The 21343-nt window shown below is 38.9% G+C and overlaps 1 protein-coding gene across 4 annotated transcripts in view; it reads left to right on the forward strand.

The window, feature by feature from the left end:
* The window catches only part of LOC140199555 (endoplasmic reticulum junction formation protein lunapark-like), a 90498-nt gene that overhangs the window by 12527 nt on the left and 56628 nt on the right, over positions 1-21343 (forward strand). For all 4 annotated transcript variants that reach the window (XM_072261817.1, XM_072261821.1, XM_072261820.1 and 1 more), the window contains exon 4: positions 14996-15037. In XM_072261817.1, coding sequence (XP_072117918.1) covers positions 14996-15037 — 42 coding nt within the window. The remainder of the gene's footprint in view (positions 1-14995; positions 15038-21343) is intronic.

Below are 21343 nucleotides of genomic sequence, written 5' to 3' on the forward strand. Positions count from 1 at the left end.
CCAATGGACTCACTTTCAAGTACTCCATCTCATGTTCTCGATATTTACTGCTTATTTATTTTTTATTATTATTTCTTGAATTGAAATGACTATTTCTTGGACCCTTCACATACATGAGGGGTAAAAATCTTTGTTAGTGTCCACCTGAATGTGCAATTTATAGTAATTTGTAATAAATAGTATGAACAACAGGACAGTCAGTATAGCATAGAAATACAATTGAATCAGTGTGAATTAATCAGTCTGATGGTCTGGTGGAGGAAGCTGTCCTGGAGCCTGTTGGTCCTGGCTTTAATGCTGCGGTACTGTTTCCCAGATGGTAGCAGCTGGAACAGTTTGTGATTGGGGTGACTTGGGTCCCCAGTGATCCTTTGGACCCTTTTTACACCCGTCTCTATAAGCATCCTGAATAGTGGGAGGTTCACATCTACAGATGCGTTAGGCTGTCTGCACCACTCTCTGTAGAGCCCTGCGATTGAGGGAAGTACAGTTCCCATACCAAGCAGTGATGCAGCCAGTCAAGATGCTCTCAATTGTGTCCCTGTAGAAAGTCCTAAGGATTTGGGGACTCATGCCAAACTTCTTTAACCGTCTGAGGTGAAAAAGGCGCTGTTAATGCTTTTTTCACCCCACAGCTGGTATGTACAGACCACATGAGATCCTCTGTAATGTTTATGCTGAGGAATTTAAAGCTGTTCACCCTGTCAACTCCAGATCCATTGATGTCAATAGGGGTTAGCCTGTTTCCATTCCTACTGTTTGCACAGTTTTGCTTTTGCACTCTGGTTGTCTGCCCTGTTGGTGCGGTCTTTCATCAATTCCATTACGGTTATTGGATTTATTGAGTATGCTTGCAAGAAAATGAATCTCAGTGTTGTATCTGCTGACATGCATGTACTTTGATAATAAATTTCTAATGGGTGTACTTTACTCTTCACAGTATGCTCTAACGTTGTTCACCAGTCTTCTGTGGGCAATGTTTTCTCTAATTTTTAGTAGTCAGTGTGCGCAAAAATCTTATGTTGTGCAAATTTTTTTCCTGTGACAGAAGTATGTGCACACTGAATGCGCACATAGCACAGTTTATGTAGGTTTACAAAATATTTAACATAAAACTGCACAGAATAACAACAAAATAACATACATATTTAAGTCACTCAGTTATTTTTTTCTCTCTGCTGTCTTTGGCATTTACCCATTCTTTGTAAACTCTACCTAGGCTAACAGAACTTCCATTCAGTTGATAGCTTTTGATTCTCATTAACATATCCAAATGACATTCGCCTAAACAGTTTCTCAGGTTGTTTTTGAGTTGATTCATTAGGCTAAAACCTTGCTCACAGTCCGCACTAGACGCAAGAAAGGTTCCCCCAATGTCCATCAACTGTGCAAGGTCGCAAAACTGTTCATTTTGAAGTTCAAATGCCACCATTTGAGCAAAGTTTGAAATCAGTTTAGATTTAATTTTTTCTTCCATGGAAAATCTGAAATCATTAAACTGTCTAACTATTACAGTATTTTCAGCTAAAAGATCATGAAATTTTAGACATAAGACATTAACTTGTTCATCGCCAAATGTGAAGTCACAATCTGTAATTGCGGAGAAATCAAAAGCTGACCATTCTTGTGCCTCATCTTCAGGAAACCTTTTTTTCTAAATGAACACAAAGACTATATAAAAGTCAACAGCGAACTTGCAATTTACTTGCCAAATGATGCTTCAAAAAGTCAAGTTTCCAAATATCATCCCACTTTCCACTAGCAAATTCTCCAGCAACTTTCGCATAACGATATGAACAGATAACTCCAGTTTCCGAATCATACATAAATATTTCTCATAGCTGAATGTTCGTGGCCTCATGAGTTTTCAGTGTAGCAGTTTCCACTATTTTGTTAAGCCATTCAACTTTAAACAAATTTGCAGTTCTTTTGTGCTTCACACCATTTGCTTCTTTTGAATTCGACATAGTAAATCAATATTTTTTATAATAAAAACTTAGTAAGCTATCTACAGGATTTGAAACAGATCTTTGTAAACTTTAGGATATGAACACTGTCCGCCAAACATGGCTGCCGCCGTGATGCAGTTGTACAAACCGGAACAGGAGAGGTGAGGTGACGTAAATTAATGACGTGTATTGTGGTATTTGAAAACCGACTAACTGAAAGCTGTACTGAGAGGGAAAATTATTTCCATTACCACTCACATGAAAAAAATCAATGCACAAAAATTAGCAGACCTTCAAGGAAAATTAAAACAACTTCAAGTTGTAGAGAGCAACAAAAGTAATTCAAATCGAAAACAGGAAATTAGGAAATTGCAAAGTGAAATTGATGATATTTATACGTTGGAAACTCAAAGAAGTTTTCTTTACCTGAGACAAAAGAATTATGAAGTAGGAGGTAAATCAGCTAGATTATTAGCATATAAATTACGAAAACAACAAGCAGACAATACAATTCATAAAATAAAGAATCCAAAGACAAAGCTTGTGGAGAGTACAATAGGGAAAATTCAAGAGAGTTTTGAAACATATTATCGAGAGCTGTACTCCCAACCCCGGGCCCCCAATGAGCCCTATATAGACAGTGTATTGAATTTTTTAGATCTACCTAAATTTACAGATTTACAAAATGAAAGTTTATTAGAACCAGTAACTGTCAAAGAACTGAACGTGGCCATCTCTAGGTTAAAGGCTGGAAAGTCCCCGGGTTCTGATGGGTTTACCTCAGAGTGGTACAAGTCCCTGAAGACACAGTTAGCCCCATTACTACTTAACACCTTTAATTGGATCTTGCAGAGAGGAGAAACTCCACCTTCCTGGAGAGAAGCGATTATTTCAGTTATTCCTAAAGAGGGTAAAGATAAACTAGAATGTTGCAATTATTGGCCAATTAGTGTTCTTAACTTAGATTACAAACTATTTACATCTATATTAGCGCGCAGATTGGAAAAGCTTTTACCTGGCCTAATCCACTTAGACCAGACTGGATTTATTCAACAAAGACAAACACAGGACAACATAAGGAGAACTCTGCACATATTAGAACAGGTTAATAAGAACGAGACAGAGACAATGGTAGTAGGATTGGACGCTGAGAAAGCTTTTGATTCGGTTAGTTGGGCATTCCTATACAGAGTGTTAGGAAGATTCGGCTTTCAAGAAAAGTTTATTAAAGTAATTCAGACTCTATATGACAGCCCTACAGCCCGAATTAAGATAAATGGGGACCTCTCTGACTCCTTCATCTTAGAGAGAGGCACTAGACAGGGATGCCCAATTTCTCCTCTCCTTTTTGCGCTATATATTGAACTGCTTGCCCAACTAATAAGACAGAGCGAAATCGTAAAAGGTATCAAGGTGGCAGGGATTGAACAGAAAGTGGCGTTATTCGCAGATGATGTTTTGGTCTATCTGAGTGAACCAGAAAAATCATTTATAGGATTGTTTACACTGTTGGATGACTTTGGGAAAGTATCAGGTTATAAAATAAATGTAAAGAAAACGCAGGTTATGTCCCTAAATTATACACCATCCAAAAAATTGCAGGATACATATGATCTTAAGAGAAGCTAAATCATTAAAATATTTAGGAATAACCCTGCCGAAGGATCTTTCAACACTGTCACAGGTAAATTATGGGCCATTAATCTCAGAGATAAAAGCAGATATGCATAGATGGAATCTTATCCCCTTTTTAAGTTTAAATTCAAGGATAAATACTATAAAAATGAATATTCTTCCTCGGTTATTGTATCTTTTCCGTACTTTACCGGTGGAGGTGGATGATAATCAATTCAGGGAATGGGACAAATGGATTTCCTGCTTCATTTGGCAAGGAAAGAAACCTAGAATTCGATATAACACCTTACAGTTAGGGAAGGAAGGAGGAGGTATGGTTCTTCCTTGCCTGAGAAATTATTTTTATGCCTCACAGATAACCCCTCTGTTATATTGGTGTAATAGGGAATATAAGGCTAGATGGAAGGAAATAGAATTTGGATTAGTTGACAGTTTTCCTCTTCAGGCCTCAATAGCTGACAAAGGATTGATGGCCCAGTTGGAAAAATCTAAAAACGCTTGGATAAATCTTACATTAAAAGTATGGCAGAAGGTGGTTAATTCATGTGGAATTAATAACATGTTAAAACTCTTTAGATGGTGTGCATATGATACCGAATTCCTTCCCAACAGAGGAGATAAAAGATTTGAGCTATGGATAAAGAAAGGTCTTACAACCTACCTCTCATTTATAGATAAAAGGGTATTACAAAGTTTCCAAATCCTGCAGGACAAACATGGCCTAGAACATAATGACTTTTTTAGGTACCTTCAAATATGAAACTATGTTAACCAGAGTTGTAGATATACAGACATATCAACAGTAGAATTAGAATTTTTCAAGATTCTGAATTCGGCTTGCAGTTCAATACCTAGTAAATCAGTTTCTGGATTATATAATGCACTCTCCCATGCTAAAAATGTAAATACACTGTATATTAAAGAGAAGTGGGAGAAAGAAGCGGGGTTGGTACTTTCAGAGGAGGCTTGGGGGAAAATCTGCAGCTTTCAATGGTCCTCGACTAATTCTTTGACTTGGAGAGAACATTGTTGGAATAACATTATAAGATACTTCAAGACCCCATATCAGGAAAAATATAAAGATACAAATGTGATGTGTTGGAGAAGGTGCGGCTCCAAGGAGGTAAATCATTTTCATATTTTTTGGGATTGCCCTAAATTAAGTCTATTTTGGGAAGGTATTCATTGAACATTAGTTAAGGTACTTAGGTCCCAGATACCTCTGAACTTTGAGATGCTCTATTTGGGGCATGTATTGTTTCTTGAACAGAAGGAAGATATAAAGTTGCTGCAGGCCCTCTTAGCGGCAAGTAAGAAATCAATCACTAGAAAATGGCTATATCCAATACCACCTACATTAGAAGATTGGTACGAAATTATCTTGGAAATATTTAAAATGGAAAAGTTGACTTACTCCCTGAGAACTCAAAAAGAAAAATTTTATCAAATCTGGAATAAATGGATTGAATATATAACCCCAATGCGAGCAGACTTTAGATGACTCTCCTAATGATTTATACTGCTCTTCTCATCAACACAGTAATATTGCTAACGTAAGCACCCCTAGTCTAAATGTTTGTTTTTTTTGTTTTGTTTTGGAAAATAGAGAATTAACACAAGTAAAGGGAAAGATTTGGGAAAGGGATTAAAAAAAATGAAAAAATTAAGTAAATAAGTACATAGGGATTGGATAATTATGTCTGTGGGCAGGAGCAAGCATGAACAAATTAGGATATAAACACCTACAATGGTTGATACGTAGGCTTATATACAACATTTTGGACCAGTGGAAATGGTCCGGAAGGGTTATATGGAAACTATTATTACCATTTTTCTTAACAACTAATTCCATTACTTAGCCTAATAGGTTAGATTTACCACAGTACATAATTACCTATTTAAATGTTTATTGTCCTTTTATATCATCTCAATGTGTACTTAAGAATGTATAAATAATTGTAGTTTTACACATATAAAAAAATGGAAAAGGTAAAAGGTAAAAAAAAAAAGAGATTGGACAATGCTTTGCTAATTTTTGAACACAATTTCTACTTTAGCTTTGATTATATAATTCACTTCATAAGGATCAAAAACAGGTTATATCACTGTCTCATATGATGTAAAATTTGTTGTTTTGCAGCAGCTGTACAGTGGAAAGAAATACATTCCTATAAATTGTGAAATAAGTAAATACTGCTGATCTGGCAAAGAAAAAAGAAAACCGACTAACTAGTTAACAGCAACACACATAGAAGTTGCTGGTAAACGCAGCAGGCCAGGCAGCATTTCTAGGAAGAGGTACAGTTGACGTTTCGGGCCGAGCTCCTTCGTCAGGACTGCCTGGCCTGCTGCGTTCACCAGCAACTTTTATGTGTGTTGCTTGAAATTCCAGCATCTGCAGATTTCCTTGTGTTAACTAGTTAACAGAAACAGTTAGCTAAAAGATTATTTTCAATAAGTATAATTATTAATTATTAATTACTATATTATTTTAGTAACCTTTTGTGTGCACATTAATTTCCTTTGTGTGCTGGTTGAAAAATGTGTGCACACTTGCACAGCTTAGAGAGAACATGGTCTGTGGGACTTTTTAAAAAAACAACAAATTCTTCAAGTACAAGCAGCATCACATATATCAATTCCATTTCATTTACTCTATTAGGTGCATAGTCAACAAACTAAGATAGATGACCCACTGATAGCTGAAATCATGTTTGTGCTGTTAAATTTCAGCTGGCTTAGTAGGTCGAGTACCATAATGTGTTTCCGTAAGTGTTTTTATTTCAGATTTTCAGCATCCGCCATGTTTTTCTTGTGTTCTGTTAGTGGTGACTAGTTTTCAACAAACATTTAAAAAAATAATTTCATATGACAGTGTTTTAATAAAGGATGACATAAGTGTTTTTTTTAAAAAAAAACATTCTTGAGAGATCACCTAATGAGCCCATTTGGATAGAACTTAGAAATCAGAAGAGGATGGTTATCTTGGTAAAGCTATATCAGCAAGAGTTGGAGGAGCAGATGTATTGAGAAATTACATATATTTGTGTAAATAGTAGGGTAGTACTAGCAGGAGATTTCAATTTTCTCAGTATTGACTGGACCATCCAAAGTGCAAAGAAACTTGATGGTATGGAATTGTGTGGTGCATCCAAGAAAGCATGCAGGCAGTGTCAAGAGGTTCAGTTGTTGTTCAGACCAAATATCAGAAATGTGATCCAAGTGACTTTGACTATGAAATAATTGTTAGTGACATATGGGCTAGTTTGAGTATCTCTGAAACTGCTGATTTCCTGGGATTTTCACACACAGTGTCTAGAGTTTACAGAAAGTGGTGCAAAAAACAAACAATACCCAGTGAGCAGCAGTTCTGTGGGCGAAAACTCCTTGTTAACAAGAGAGATCAGAGGAGAATGGCTAACGTGTCACAACAGTGGTGTGCAGAAGAGAATCTCTGAATGCACAATATGTCACACCTTGAAGTGGATGGGCTACGATAACAGAAGACCGTGAACATACAGTCAATTGCCACTTTATTAGGTAACTTATGTAACTAATAGCATGTCCACTGAGTGTGTAGAGGAACCTACTTGTGTTTAGGCAGCTGGGTACAATTTAATCCCTCAACAAAGATAGAATTTTAAGACCAGCCTTGAGTGGAAATCAGGAGGGCAAAAAGACGATATGAAATGGATTTGACAGGCAGGGTTAAAGGTTATGTTAACAGTAAAAGGGTGACTTAGCTTCAGGAGTTTTTTGTTTTAAATATCTCTCTCCAACTAAGGAGAATATCATGAGTGCTAAAGAAGTGAGGGTAATGCATTGTGAGGTCTCTGATATGCATATTGCAAAGGAGGAGGCATTTGCAACCTGGAAGCACATTAACATGGGCAAATACTCAGACAGACCAAGGGCACTCCCAGATCTTATAGGAAGTCAGGGAAGAAATCGTGGAAGCCCTTTTAGATATGTGTGGTTTGCAATTAGGCACTCAGGAAGTTCCAGAAGACTGGAAGGTAGCTAATGTTCTTCCATTGTTCAAGAAGGGTAGTAAGGACAAACTAGAGAACTATAAACCAATGAGCCTAATTTCTGTTTAGGGAAGTTACTGGCAGGAATTCTGAGAGACAAGATCTACCATTGTAGTTGCACCACAAGGCTGTGTGCTTAGCTCCCTGCTCTACTCACTTCACACATGACTGTCTGGCTAAGTACAGCTCTAATGCCTTTTTCAAGTCTGACAGCAGCACTGTCATAGGCCAAATCAAAGGCGATGGAACGGTATATATGAGGAAGATTGAAAATCTGGCTAAGTGGTGCCACGACAACAACCTCTTACTCAATGTCAGCAAGACCAAGAAGCTGTTTTTGACTTCAGGAGGAGGAAACCAGAAATCCATGAGCCAGTACTCATTAGGGGCATCAAGTTGGAGAGGGTCACGGCAAATTTAAATTCCTCTGTGTTGTCATTTAGAAAGACCTCCCCGGGTCCCAGCACAAGTGTAATTACGAAGAAAGCAAGGCAGTGCCTATATTTGCTTAGGAGTTTGCGAAGATTTGGTTTGACATCTATAGAAGCTTGTCAAAGACTTGGATGTGTGGAGGAGGGTATATTGAACTGGCTGCATCATAGCCTGGTATGAAAACATCAATGCCCTTGAATGGAAAACCCTACAAAAAATAGTGGACGCCCCCTAGTTTATCAAGGGTAATGCCTTCCCCCACCTTTGAGCACATCTACATGAAGCATTGTAGCAAGAAAGCAGCATCCATCATCAGGGGCTCCCACTGACCAGGTCATGCTCCCTTCTCACTGTTACCTTCAAAAAGAAGGTATAGGAGCTTCAGGGCTCACACCACTAGGTTCAGGAATAGTTATTACCCCTCAGCCATCAGACTCTTGAGCCAATGGTGATAACTTCACTCCTCCCATCATTGAAATGTTCCCACAACATAGGCATTCACTTCTAATGACTCTTCATCTCATGTTCTCTATATTTATTGCTCCTATATCTATTTTTTTTTTCTATTTGTATTTTCACAGTTCGTTGTCTTTTGCATACTGGCTGAATGCCCAAGTTGGTGTGGTCTTTCATTGGTTCTATTATGGTTATAACTCTATTAAGGATTTATTGAGTTGACCAGCAAGAAAATGAATCTGAAATGAAAATGAATGGTGACATTGATAATAAATTTATTTGTCTAGGCTTGATCAAGATTAGCTAGCATGTTTTTGTGGGGCGTCACATCTGAAAAATCTTTAGAAGAAGTGGCTGAGGGGATTTCGAAAGGCGGGATAGAAGATGGTGTCTGTTTGGACTTAAGTAAGACCTTTGACAAGGTCTGCATGACAGGCTGATCTGGAAGGTTGGTTGCATGGGATTCCGGGGCAGCTAGCATGCTGAATTCAGAATTGCCTCCATGATGGGTAGCAGAGGGTGATGGTGGAAGGTTGATTCTCCAACTGGAGGCCTGTAATTAGTGGGGTGGTTCAGGAGTCAGTGTAGGGACCTCTGTTATTTGTGGATGTAAATGACTTGGATGTGAATGTGCATGGAATAATTAACAAGTTAGCTGATGGCACTAAATTAGGGAAGTCTTGTTGAAGTGAAGCAGGTTGCAATGAACTGCAAAGAGAGTTTTTGAGTTATAGAGAATGGCTGAGGAATGGCAAACAGATAAGTTTGAGGGGATACATTTTTGATACTCAAATCAGGATAGGACTGGTACATTGGTAGGGAAAGGGTACTGATAAGTGTTGTGGAACAGGAACTGTTGTGGAACTGAAAGTGGCTACACAACTCAACAGGGTCTTGAAGGCGGTTAGCATGCTGGCCTTCATCAGTCACAGCATCGAATTTAGGAGTAGGGGGTGTTACGTTACAGTCATATTTATCATTGGTGAGACTACACTTGGAGTATTATGTATCGTTTTGGTCACCTTGTTATAGGAAAGATATTGTCAAGCTGGAGAGGGTGCAAAAGAGATTTACGAGGAGCGAGGATGCTGCCTGGTCTAGAGGGCTTGAGTTATAGAGGAAGAGGTTGGCTACATTGGATCTTTATTCTCTGGAGTTAAGGAGAATGAGAGGTGACCTCATAAGTTAATAGAATTGTAAGAGGTAGACAGTCATAGTCCTTCCCCATGGCTTGGGAGTCCATAACTAGAGGATATAGATAGAAAAGGGGAAAGGTTTCTAAAGGAATCTAATAGAGGTAACTTCCTTACACAGGGTAGAGAATACCTGGAATGAACCACTAGAGGAAGTGGTTGAGGCAGGTACAATCACAATTCTTTAAAGGCATTTGTCAGTCCTGGGTATGACTCTAAACTGCAACTGGTGATGAGGCTCTGATTGGGGAGTTTCAGAGCTTTGGGGAAAGTGGAGTTACCCCTTAGTCATTCATTGCTCCCAGGGCCACTCTGACCCGGAACGGTAACACCTGCAAGGGTTCCTGCTCAGGATACGAGCGAAGTCCAATGGCAGATCCAGCAGGTTCAGTAACTGAACTTATAACGGAGAAGGCGGATGAGCTATGACCTCAAGTATCAACGGCTATAATATAGGCGGATGAACATTTGGGAAGAGAAATGGTGATTTCTTTAGTTCGCCCAATGGTAGGCAATAGCAAACCACCGTTGCAATTTGCTAAGAAAACCATGGTCAAACTCACAAAATATATCACACAACAACAGCGTCAAGAGGATCTTCAAGACAACTCTGAAGATGTTTCGCTTGGTAGGGTTGATTCTGGCCAGCAGGGGATCGCCGACTGTCATCAAGCTACTGTTCATGAAATTAAAGTAACACAAAAGAAAATTATTGCCACTTGAAATGTAAGAACCCTATATTAAGCAGGAAGATTGGACAATGTGATAAATGAAATGGAAAGACTAAAGATTAACATCACGGGAATTAACAAAGTTCCTTGGGTAGGTGCTGGAACGTGTCAGATTAGAAATAAAACACTGGTTTATTCTTGTGGAACTTCCCATACTAATGGAGTAGGAATTCTTATGGATGAAAACATGCAAAAAGTCTTTTAGGACATTGGGCAATATCAGAAAGAATACTCCTTGTTTGATTCAGAGGACAACCATTTGATTTAGCAATTATACAGGTATATGCACCAACAACAGATCGAACAAATGAAGATATAGATAAATTCTATGAAGAGCTTGAACAAGCAAAGAATGGATGCAAATCTCAAGATATTGTTATTGTCATGGGAGATCTAAACATGAAAGTAGGACAAGGTGCTGATGGAAATACCACAGGAAAATTTGGACTAGGGGAAAGAAATGAAAGAGGTGAGAAATGGGCAGAATGGTGCAAGATGAATAATCAGGTCATTATGAATACCTGCTTTAAAAACCATCCAAGACGCTTATGGACCTGGAAAAATCCAGGTGATAACACTAGAAATCAAATTGACTTTATTACTATAAACCAAAGATTTAGAAACTCAGTAACTCAATGCAAAACATATCCAGGTGCAGACCGTAATAGTGACCATAACCCAGCAGTATGTCATATAAAAGTAAAACTTAAAAAGCTAAAGAAGCAAATACCTGTACAATCCCTTGACTACTTGCAATTAATTAAAGAAGAAAACTTAAGACAAAAATTGACAATTGAGGTGAAGAAAAGATTTCAAAGTCTAGAAATAGAATCTGTTGAAGATGATAGCAATCATGTAGAAATGAAATTTAACTTTCTAAAGGATGCCTTGGTAGAATCAGCAAAGTCAGTGATTCCTAAAAAAGAAAAAAGCACAAAGAATAAATGGATGACAGATGAAATTTAAAAAAATCTAATGGAAGAAAGCAAATCCTATAGAGTACAAGTCTTTAGATAAAAAAAAGTTAAAAGCCCATGTCAAAAAGCCAAAGAAGAATGGTTAAACCAGGAATGTGAGCAAATAGAAAGAATCCCTATTACTGATTCAAAAAGGTTACATCAACAAATCAAGAATATCACTGGTAAAAAGCTCCTCTGTTCTTCAGGTGGATGTTTGAAAGCAAAGGACGGTACCATTATCATGGAAAAAGATGAGATTATGAACAGATGGACTGAGTATATTCAGGAATTATTTGAAGACGATCGAGGTGAAAAACCAGAAATTAAGATAAACATTGAAGGTCCAAGTATTTTAAAATATGAAGTTCGTAATGCAATAAATAAGATGAAGAAAGGAAAGGCAGCAGGTCCTGATGAATTAGTAATAGAACAAATTGTTGCCCTTGAAGATTATGGAATTGAAAAATTTACTGATTTAATCAGTGACATTTATGAGACTGGAATAATACCAGAAGAGATGAACAAATCAGTATTTATCACTCTTCCTAAGAAAGCTGGAGCAATAGAATGTGAATTACATAGGACCATAAGTTTAATGAGTCATATCACCAAGATACTTGTAAGAATTTTGATGACGAGCTAAAAGTAAGATAGAAGCTGAAATAGACGAAGAACAATGTGGTTTTGTGAAAGACAATGGTACAAGAAACGCAATATTGATGTTAAAGGCTGATTTATACTTGTGCGTATCAGCTTACGCTGTAGCCTACACAAGTGGGCTACGCTGTTGTGAGCATTTATACTTGTACGTTGCTGTGCCTGCATTGCTCTGCAATTCACACACGTCACGCATGTGCACACACCTGCCCGTGCAAGGCTTCATGGTCATGGTAGTCTTTTTCGGGGTAAACAAGTTTAAAGTGAGCGTCTTTTTTCGTAGAAGCAAAATGTGTTCTCCATCATTTCGGAGGTCTGTAAAGCTTTATGGAAAGCATTGCAGTCAGAGTTCCTTCCCTGCCCTTCAGTTGCCCAATGGGAAGCTATTGCAGCGTAGGAGGAAATGCGATGCTACCAAGCCGACCAATCACAGTTTTTGTAGTCTGCATTGCCGCAATGTGCAGTTACATTTTGGGAGAGGTGCGTGTCAGGCATAAAGATCAGCGTAGGCACTGCGTAGGGTTCGTGGCTGCGCCGTACCTATACAACATCAATTTAACGCACAAGTATAAATCAGTCTTAAGGATACTATCAGAATGAGCTATTCAAGTGCAAAAAAAATTTGTTTGTTTTATCGACTACACAAAAGCATTTGATGAAGTGAAGCACTAAGTTATTTGAAATATTACGGAAAGCTCTAGATCTAGATTCGAAAGACTTCCGCCTAATCAGAAATCTGAATTGGGAACAAACTGCCGCCGTAAGAAGAGATGGAGAAGTGAGTCAGTTTACGAAAATCAAGAGAGGTGTTAGACAAGGGTGTGTTTTCTCCCCTGATTTATTTAATGTGAACAGTGAAACAATATTACAAAAAATAAGAGACATCTTGGGAATCAAAGTTGGTGGTGAAAACATCAATAATTTCAGATATGCAGACGACACTGTTAATTGCAAGGAAGAACTACAAAACTTAATTGATATAATTGATGTAATTGTTGAAGAAAGTGCAAAAATGGGTCTATCTATCAATTGCAAAAAGACAGAATGTATGGTGATATACAAAAAGAAGGAGAATCCCATCTGTAGGCTGAGAATAAATGGGGAAGACATAAAACAAGTACAGAACTTTTGCTGCTTAGGAAGCTGGGTGACGTCAGATGGCAGGTGCGACTTGGACATCAAAAGAAGAATAGGGATGGCAAAAGACACCTTTGCGAGAATGAAGAGTATACTGACCAATGCTAAACTAGGTATGACAACCCACCTCAGAGTACTGAAATGTTATGTTTATCCAGTTATGCTATATGGCTCAGAATGTTGGACAATATCTAGTAACATGAGGAAATGAATTGTAGCTGCAGAGATGTGGTTTTTGAGGAGGATGCAAAGAATATCATGGACGAAACAAATATCTAATGAGGATGTCATGAACAGAGCAAGCACAAATAGAGAAATGTATGAGATCATGAAAAGGCAATGTAACTTCATTGGACATGGGATTAGGAAAGAGGAGTTAGAATGCACGGTAATTATGGGAAAGATTGAAGGGAAGAAAGCAAGAGGAAGACAAAGACAAATGATGATGGAGACAGCAGCCAGAGAATTGGAAATGAATACCAATGAATTGATCCACTTGACCTGAAACAGGAGTGTGTGGGCCATGGCAGTCAAAGCTCAAACTGGGCATGGCACCTGATGATGATGAAAGGCATTTTACAGTTCCATAGAGAGAAGGGGCTGAGAGGTTTATGGACCAAACGTGGGCACCTGGGACTAGCAGGGAAGGTCCTCTGGTTGGCATTGACAAATATGGCAGAATGGCATTATTTTAACTGTATGACAGAAAAACAATCCAGCACTTGAAATTTGGTGCCTAACTTTCTCATTTTCCAGACTATTTGATTTACTGCTAATTAATACCCAGAATTTTCTTTTTTTGTGTTACATCATATAATACATTTTCTGGTGCACAGTGTGTTTAAGAGGAGCAGGAAAATGTGCAAGCACTCTCACTCTCACTTAGGCTGCAAACCTACCTGCTTTCCAGATTCTAAGCTTGAGTCGCAAGACCGGCCTGTGGTCTGGACCACTGTCGCGGTCACACTCCTAAATCCCTGACTCTGGCTGCATACTTCTGTTGTATTCTGAACCCCTGGGTCGCATTCTAGACGAATGGGCATCTGTGGAATTCATTGCTACAGACAACTGTGGAGATTAAGTCATTGCGTATATTTAAAGCAGAGGTTGATAAGTTGTAATTAGTAAGGACATCAAAGGTGACGGGGAGAAGGCACGAGTGTGTGTTAATTCAGATTTTGTGTCAAATAGTCTTAGGGAATTGTAAGGGTTTCTGAATAATTGAATGCTGGATTATCAGTCTTTAATATCCTGAATACAAAATAAATCCATGCAGGTGTTCTCAGGGAAATACATCAGTCTTTTTGATGGCAGCTCCATCTTGGATTTTAGTTTTATAAGCTTTTCACTAGAGCTTTTATTGTGCCATCTATGTTCATTTTTCCCCTTTCTGTCCTTGTGAATGGTAAACATAGTGTTAATCAAAGTGAAATCTAGGTCTGACGTCAAGAATTAATATTCATAAATAATACTTGCTGTTTTTTAGTTGTGTCAACTTGTTACCATGGAAAGATATGGTTATAAACTTATCACTTGTGTTGTCTACTATTGGCTTTATTAAGTTTGTATTATCATTATGTATTAATAATACTTAGATAATATCTATGTACATTTTTTATTCTATTCCATCACAAAATGATTGTATCTTGATCATTGGGTGATTTGCTGTTATACCCAAGCCAGCTGGTGAGTGGTCCCACCTAGTGTAAAAGAAACAAACTTTTATAGTGTTGAACTAGAATATTTATCTTGTGAAAGCTATTATATGAACATGTACTTTTGTATTTTTTACATTTCTTTTTATCTTTAATTCAGGCAAAGCCTTCCACTGTAGAAATATTGGAAAAAATTGACAAGGTACCGTCTTCCCTTTTTTTCATTTTTCATTCAAATATATAAATGGTGTAAATGTGAAAAAGTTGTCATGTAGTGGCTGCTAAGTGACAAACAATCCAGATCCTGAAATTCAAATTGCAACCAACAATTTGCAGTCTGTCACTAATTTGGTATTTAAACAAAATTAAGTAATGAAGTCTACAAAAATAGTAGATTGTCAACAACAACAAAACAAAATTTGGTTCACTGATTTCTTCTGGGGAGGTGATTTACTATCTTTGTGCAGTCTAGCCTAAATGTGACTGCTGATCCACCTATATGGTTGGCTTTGAAATGGCTTCAAGCAGACTACTTGAATAGAGAAGCAAGTCAGACCGTGAAATATAACAAAGTTCACAAATAAGATGTCACTTGTAGTTTGGGATTAGGCTAACTCAGTTCAATGGGCCCTCTTCAACCAGCCACCAAAATATACCAGAGAATATTGCTTGACATTTCCAGTTTTTTTGAGTTTGGAGATGATGTTTGATTTCAGCAGAAAACACTGTTTTACTTAAACTATTCTTTTGTAAGTGATTGGGAGAGAAGCTTGTAACTATTGGGTTTTCACCAAAGTAAGTACTGTTTCTGTGCAGAAGGCAAGACAAATAAGATTTTGTGTATATGCAAATAAGAATAAGCTTTCAAGTTTTATTACTGTACAGTGTCCTATTGTTTGGACCTGTCTTATCAATTAATGAGACATCAGTGCTCTTGAACACAATTTAAACAAAAACATAGAGTAGTCAGACTGCAAACAGAATGCTGAAAATAAGCTTGAAGCTTTATCATTTAGCTTGCCAGAATTTGCATTTGCTTTGTTAGTGCCAATGAAGTGAGGTTGCAACGACAGCTGATGTTTATTATGATAGCAGAGGATGCAATTTAACAGGTATAAAAATAGCTTCAGCCTCATCTATTTATAATCTGAGGTGGAGCATACGCAGATTCTGGGAGGAAACCCTAAGTGATTATGAAGAACTCTGAATGTAGCTACACCTGAAATGCAGTTGCTCAGGGAGGATAGAAGGAAAGCCCATGTGTCAGAATTGTTAGGATTTTTAAAAAGGTATATAGCAGTAACCAGTTGATCTAAATGTCTTGTTTATGTGTTTATCTGAGTTTGTGATTAGTACTAAGTGGGGCTGACAGAAAATAATATTGTGTTTGGTTTGGTGATTATAGGATATTTAGTAACGTCTGGTGAGTCAAGCTGGTTTTTGTTTGCTGGTGAGCAGGAAGAACGGGCAAATTGAAAGCAAGGATAGAAACTTTACAGTGAAGACCTTGGTGAAAGGGGAACAGTTGGCATCCATCTGTCTAGAAGGACAATGGGTGATGATCATTATCACAAGTCTTGGGGGAAGATATGAAGATTCTGAGATGCCCAGTTGCCAAGATCCCCTCTCGGCCTCACCAGTGTGGTCCAAAGGAAAGCTTATGAAGCAATATGTTTGGCACCAGCTTGGCTGCAGGAGCTGCCGGAAGGATGTTCAATGACATGCAGTTGCCTTAGGGGGCAAGGAAGCAAAAAGGAAATTATAGACCTGTTAGCTTGACATCGGTGGTTGGGAAGTTGTTGGGGTCGATTGTCAAGGATGAGGTTAGAGAGTACCTGGAGGCATATGACAAGATAGGTAGAACTCAGCATGGATTCCTTAAAGGAAAATTCTGCCTGACAAACCCATTACAATTTTTTGAGGAAATTACAAGTAGGCTAGACAAGGGAGATGCAGTGGATGTTGTATATTTGGATTTTCAGAAGGCCTTTGACAAAGTGCCACACATGAGGCTACTTAACAAGATAAGAGCCCATGGAATTATGGGAAAGTTATGTGGATAGAGCGTTGGCTGATTGGCAGGAAACAGAGTGGGAATAAAGGGATCCTATTCTGGTTGGCTGCCGGTTACCAGTGGTGTTCCACAGGGGTCCATTTTGGGGCTGCTTCTTTTTACATTGTACATCAATGATTTGGATTATGGAATAGATGGCTTTGTGGCTAAGTTTGCTGACGATACGAAGATAGGTGGAGGGGCCAGTAGTGCTGAGGAAACGGAGAGTCTGCAGAGAGACTTGGATAGATTGGAAGAATGGGCAAAGAAATGGCAAATGAAATACAATGTTGGAAAGTGTATAGTTGTGCACTTTGGCAGAAGAAATAAACGGGCAGACTATTATTTAAATGGGGAAAGAATTCCAAGTTCAGAGATGCAACGGGTCTTGGGAGTCTTTGTACAGGATACCTCCAGGTTGAGTCGGTGGTGAAGAAGGCGAATGCAATGTTGGCATTCATTTCTAGAGGAATAGAGAATAGGAGCAGGGATGTGATGTTGAGGCTCTGTAAGGCGCTGGTGAGACCTCACTTGGGGTACCGTGGGCAGTTTTGGTCTCCTTATTTAAGAAAGGATGTGCTGATGTTGGAGAGGGTACAGAGAAGATTCACTAGAATGATTCCGGGAATGAGAGGGTTAACATGTGAGGAACGTTTGTCCGCTCTTGGACTGTATTCCTTGGAGTTTAGAAGAATGAGGGGAGACCTCATAAAAACATTTCGAATGTTGAAAGGCATGGACAGAGTGGATGTGGCAAAGTTGTTTCCCATGATGGGGGAGTCTAGTACGAGAGGGCATGACTTAAGGATTGTAGGGCACCCATTCAGAACAGAAATGCGAAGAAATTTTTTTAGTCAGAGGGTGGTGAATCTATGGAATTTGTTGCCACGGGCAGCAGTGGAGGCCAAGTAATTGGGTGTATTTAAGGCAGAGATTGATAGGTATCTGAGTAGCCAGGGCATGAAAGGTTATGGTGAGAAGGCGGGGGAGTGGGACTAAATGGGAGAATGGATCAGCTCATGATAAAATGGCGGAGCAGACTCGATAGGCCAAATGGCCGACCTGCTCCTTTGCCTTATGGTCTTATGGCTCCCCTCTGAATTTGCAGTCTAGGTTTACTCCCTTTACCATCTCTCCCAAGGCTGCACACAAGACAGTGAGACTATTTACCCATAGCTGGGAATCTGGTTCAAGAGCACCAAGGCTTGTCCAGCTTGGTGCTACGTGTGCAGGGGCCAGACCTCCTCCCCATCCTCTGTGATTAAGCCTGAGTCCAAAAGTCCTGTTTTCGTGTGTTGCTGCAAAGAGGTACTACATGAGGCTTGCTGTTGGAGAGGCTATGTACTGGCAGGGAGGGACTTGCACATTCATCTCTCCTTTTCATAAGCCAGAAGTGGAGGCTGAAAGTGAGAGTGACGAACACTACCCACTACACTACTACACCAGAGGCATCACAACAACCATTTTGACATGAGTATATTCCTGGAGATAAGAATAATGGTTAAGCAGAATTTGGTGTTATTTGGAATAAACAAGTACATGAGCTTGGGTTCATGAAGAATGGAAAATGAGAGGTGGCCAGGAAGAATTAATTCGCTAGTCATAGAGCCAAAGCATGGGTGAAGTTTACATGAATAAGTATACTGACACCAAGAGGCAGTGGCATGGACGACTTTGAAGTGGCTGTTCAGCTTGGGACCTAAGACCACAGGGTTGAAAACAATATGGATTGTGGCTAGGAAAGAAAACATTTTTGATGAGAACTCAGTGCATTATTTAAGCTCAGCAGAAATGGAAATTGGAAAATAATTGGAATAAAAGTAGTTAAAGGGTTAATAGATGCCACTGAAATTAAATTTCCTCTTCTAGCTCTATGATTAGAACCTTGATGCAATATTTTCAGGAAGTTCATTTGTGAATGGTAATAAGGATTAATATCTCTTTTGGGATTCAGGTTGACAGTATGTGGAAAGCGAATAATTGAAGGAAAGTTTTTGAAAAATGTTGGTAGTAAAAGATGGAGCCAGGCAAAGGTGGCCCCATTCAGCTAGACAAAGGAGGATAATAGTATGATTAATTGTCAAAGGTCAGTGAGAGATCAAGAATGATGAACCATAGACGTACAACATGTTTAGAGGAAGTAATTTGTTCTTAACTATGGGTTCTTTTTAGCGGGGTGGTTGGGGCAGAAATGTGACTGCATAGGTGGCAATAATGGATTTGGGTGGTGATATTTTCAAGAACTGTCAAAAGTAAGGAATGTTGGAGATGGTCTTCTGTGGTTTGAAGTTGCAGCCTTGAGTCTTTTTTTTCCAAAATGGAGAAGTGAAGAGGAAGGGCAAAAACCAAGGAGGGATTTAAAGCCCACTGAGGGTAGATATCAGTTTAAACAATACACCATACTTCAGTCATTCATCATCAGATCTGGCTGGTCCATATCAAGTCTCTGTCCAATCTGGCAAGGCTGCTCACTACTCTTGGGTGTTCTCAGAATGGAAAAAAATAAAATCTTTTCTTTTCTTCACTATCAGGAACCAGTTTCTCTTGCTTCCACACAAGTGCAGGAAGCTTCTGACCTCGATTACCACTATAATTGAGATTATACAGCTGTCTTTAATTGTATTCTTCCTTCCTTCCTGTTGTTTTTTTTAAATTTCCATGAAGGTTCAGGTATCTGAGACAAACCCTTTTTTTCTCCAATGTCTCATTCTGCATTCTTACCTTCAAGGCCAACTGGTCACCACCTAGCTTCTGTACTCAAAAGTTTTTGAACTGCTGATTTATGTCCTTGCAACTTTGCTAATAATTGATGAAAGCAGGTGAGAATTTTGATATGGGCTGAGGAGGAGGAGTGAATAAAGATGAGTGAAAGAGCATTAAGAAGAAAATAAGCATGTATGGATTGCATGTTACTATAATATGAAAGGCTGAAAGTGATGAAACCAGGAAGAACACAGTCAGCAGAATGCAATTGCAACACTGAATTTGCAGTTTTCTAAAAACTATTTGTAATGATCCTTTTGCAGATGAAAGAGCAATGTGTACTGAAGGAATGCAGAACAATTCACTGAATTTGAAATGCATTGGAACAGAAAATAGTTCCTTTATACAAATTTCTTTTTAGAGTTGATTAACTTCTGATGCATCTCCATTTTAGATTGTGATAGTGCTTCTATTCTCCCTAATTTAAGAATGCTGCATTCACAGTTGTGGTATCAGTCTTTTTTATTTTCATCCTTTTTATCATGCCTGTCTTCATTGTCTGTTCTGTCTAGTTAAGTGCACTTACATTTATTAAAACATGTGCCGATCTCTTAATCTACTCTAAGATCAATCTAACCCCTCTCTTCCCTCATGAGATCTCGGTGTTCTTGTACATCAGTCACTGAAAGCAAGTATGCAAGTACAGCAGTAGTGAAAAATGCTAATGGCATGCTGGCCTTCATAACAAGTGGAATTGAGTGTAAGAGCAAAGAGATCCTTCTGCAGCTGTACAGGGCCCTGGTGAGACCACACCTGGAGTACTGTGTACAGTTTTGGTCTGCAAATTTGAGGAAGGACATTCTTGCTATTGAGGGAGTGCAGTGTAGGTTCACAAGGTTAATTCATGGGATGACGGGACTGTCATATGTTGAAAGATTGGAGTGACTGGGCTTGTATACTCTAGAATTTAGAAGGCTGAGAGGGGATCTTAATGAAACATATAAGATTATTAAGGGATTGGACACGCTGCAGGCAGGAAGCATGTTCCCGCTGATGGGTGAGTCCAGAACCAGAGGCCACAGTTTAAGAATTAGGGGTAGGCCATTTAGAACGGAGTTGAGGAAAAACTTTTTCCACCCAGAGAGTGGTGGATATATGGAATATGGCTGTGGAGGCCAAGTCTCTGGATGCTTTCAAAAAAGAGATGGATAGAGCTCTTAAAGATAGCGGAATCAAAGGTTATGGGGATAAGGCAGGAACTGGATACTGACAGTGGATGATCAGCCATGATCACAGTGAATGGCGGTGCTGGCTCGAAGGGCCGAATGGCCTACTCCTGCACCTATTGTCTATTGTCTCTCATATACTCCTCCATATTTCTTTCATCCATGAGCCCATCTAAGTCTCTTAAATGTTCCTAATGTATCTGCCTCTATTTCTCACACTGCTAGTGTATTCCATGCACTTGAGACTCTCTATCTATTTTAAGAAAAACTATCTTCGACATACCCCCATAGTTTCCTCCAATCACCTTAAAATTAATGGCTTCTCAGATGAGTCATTGTTACTCTTGCAAAAAGGTGCTGGCTGACCACTCTATCTTTGCCTCCTATCACCATGTAAACCTCTATCAAGTCACTTCTTCATCTTCCTTTGCTCCCTAGGAGGTGAACCCTAGCTTGCTCAATCTTTCCTCATAAGACATGTTCTCTAATCGAGTCTGGTCACTGAATTATAGGAACAAACATAGAA

This window comes from Mobula birostris, chromosome 6 (assembly GCF_030028105.1).
Source record: "Mobula birostris isolate sMobBir1 chromosome 6, sMobBir1.hap1, whole genome shotgun sequence".
Classification (NCBI taxonomy): domain Eukaryota; kingdom Metazoa; phylum Chordata; class Chondrichthyes; order Myliobatiformes; family Myliobatidae; genus Mobula; species Mobula birostris.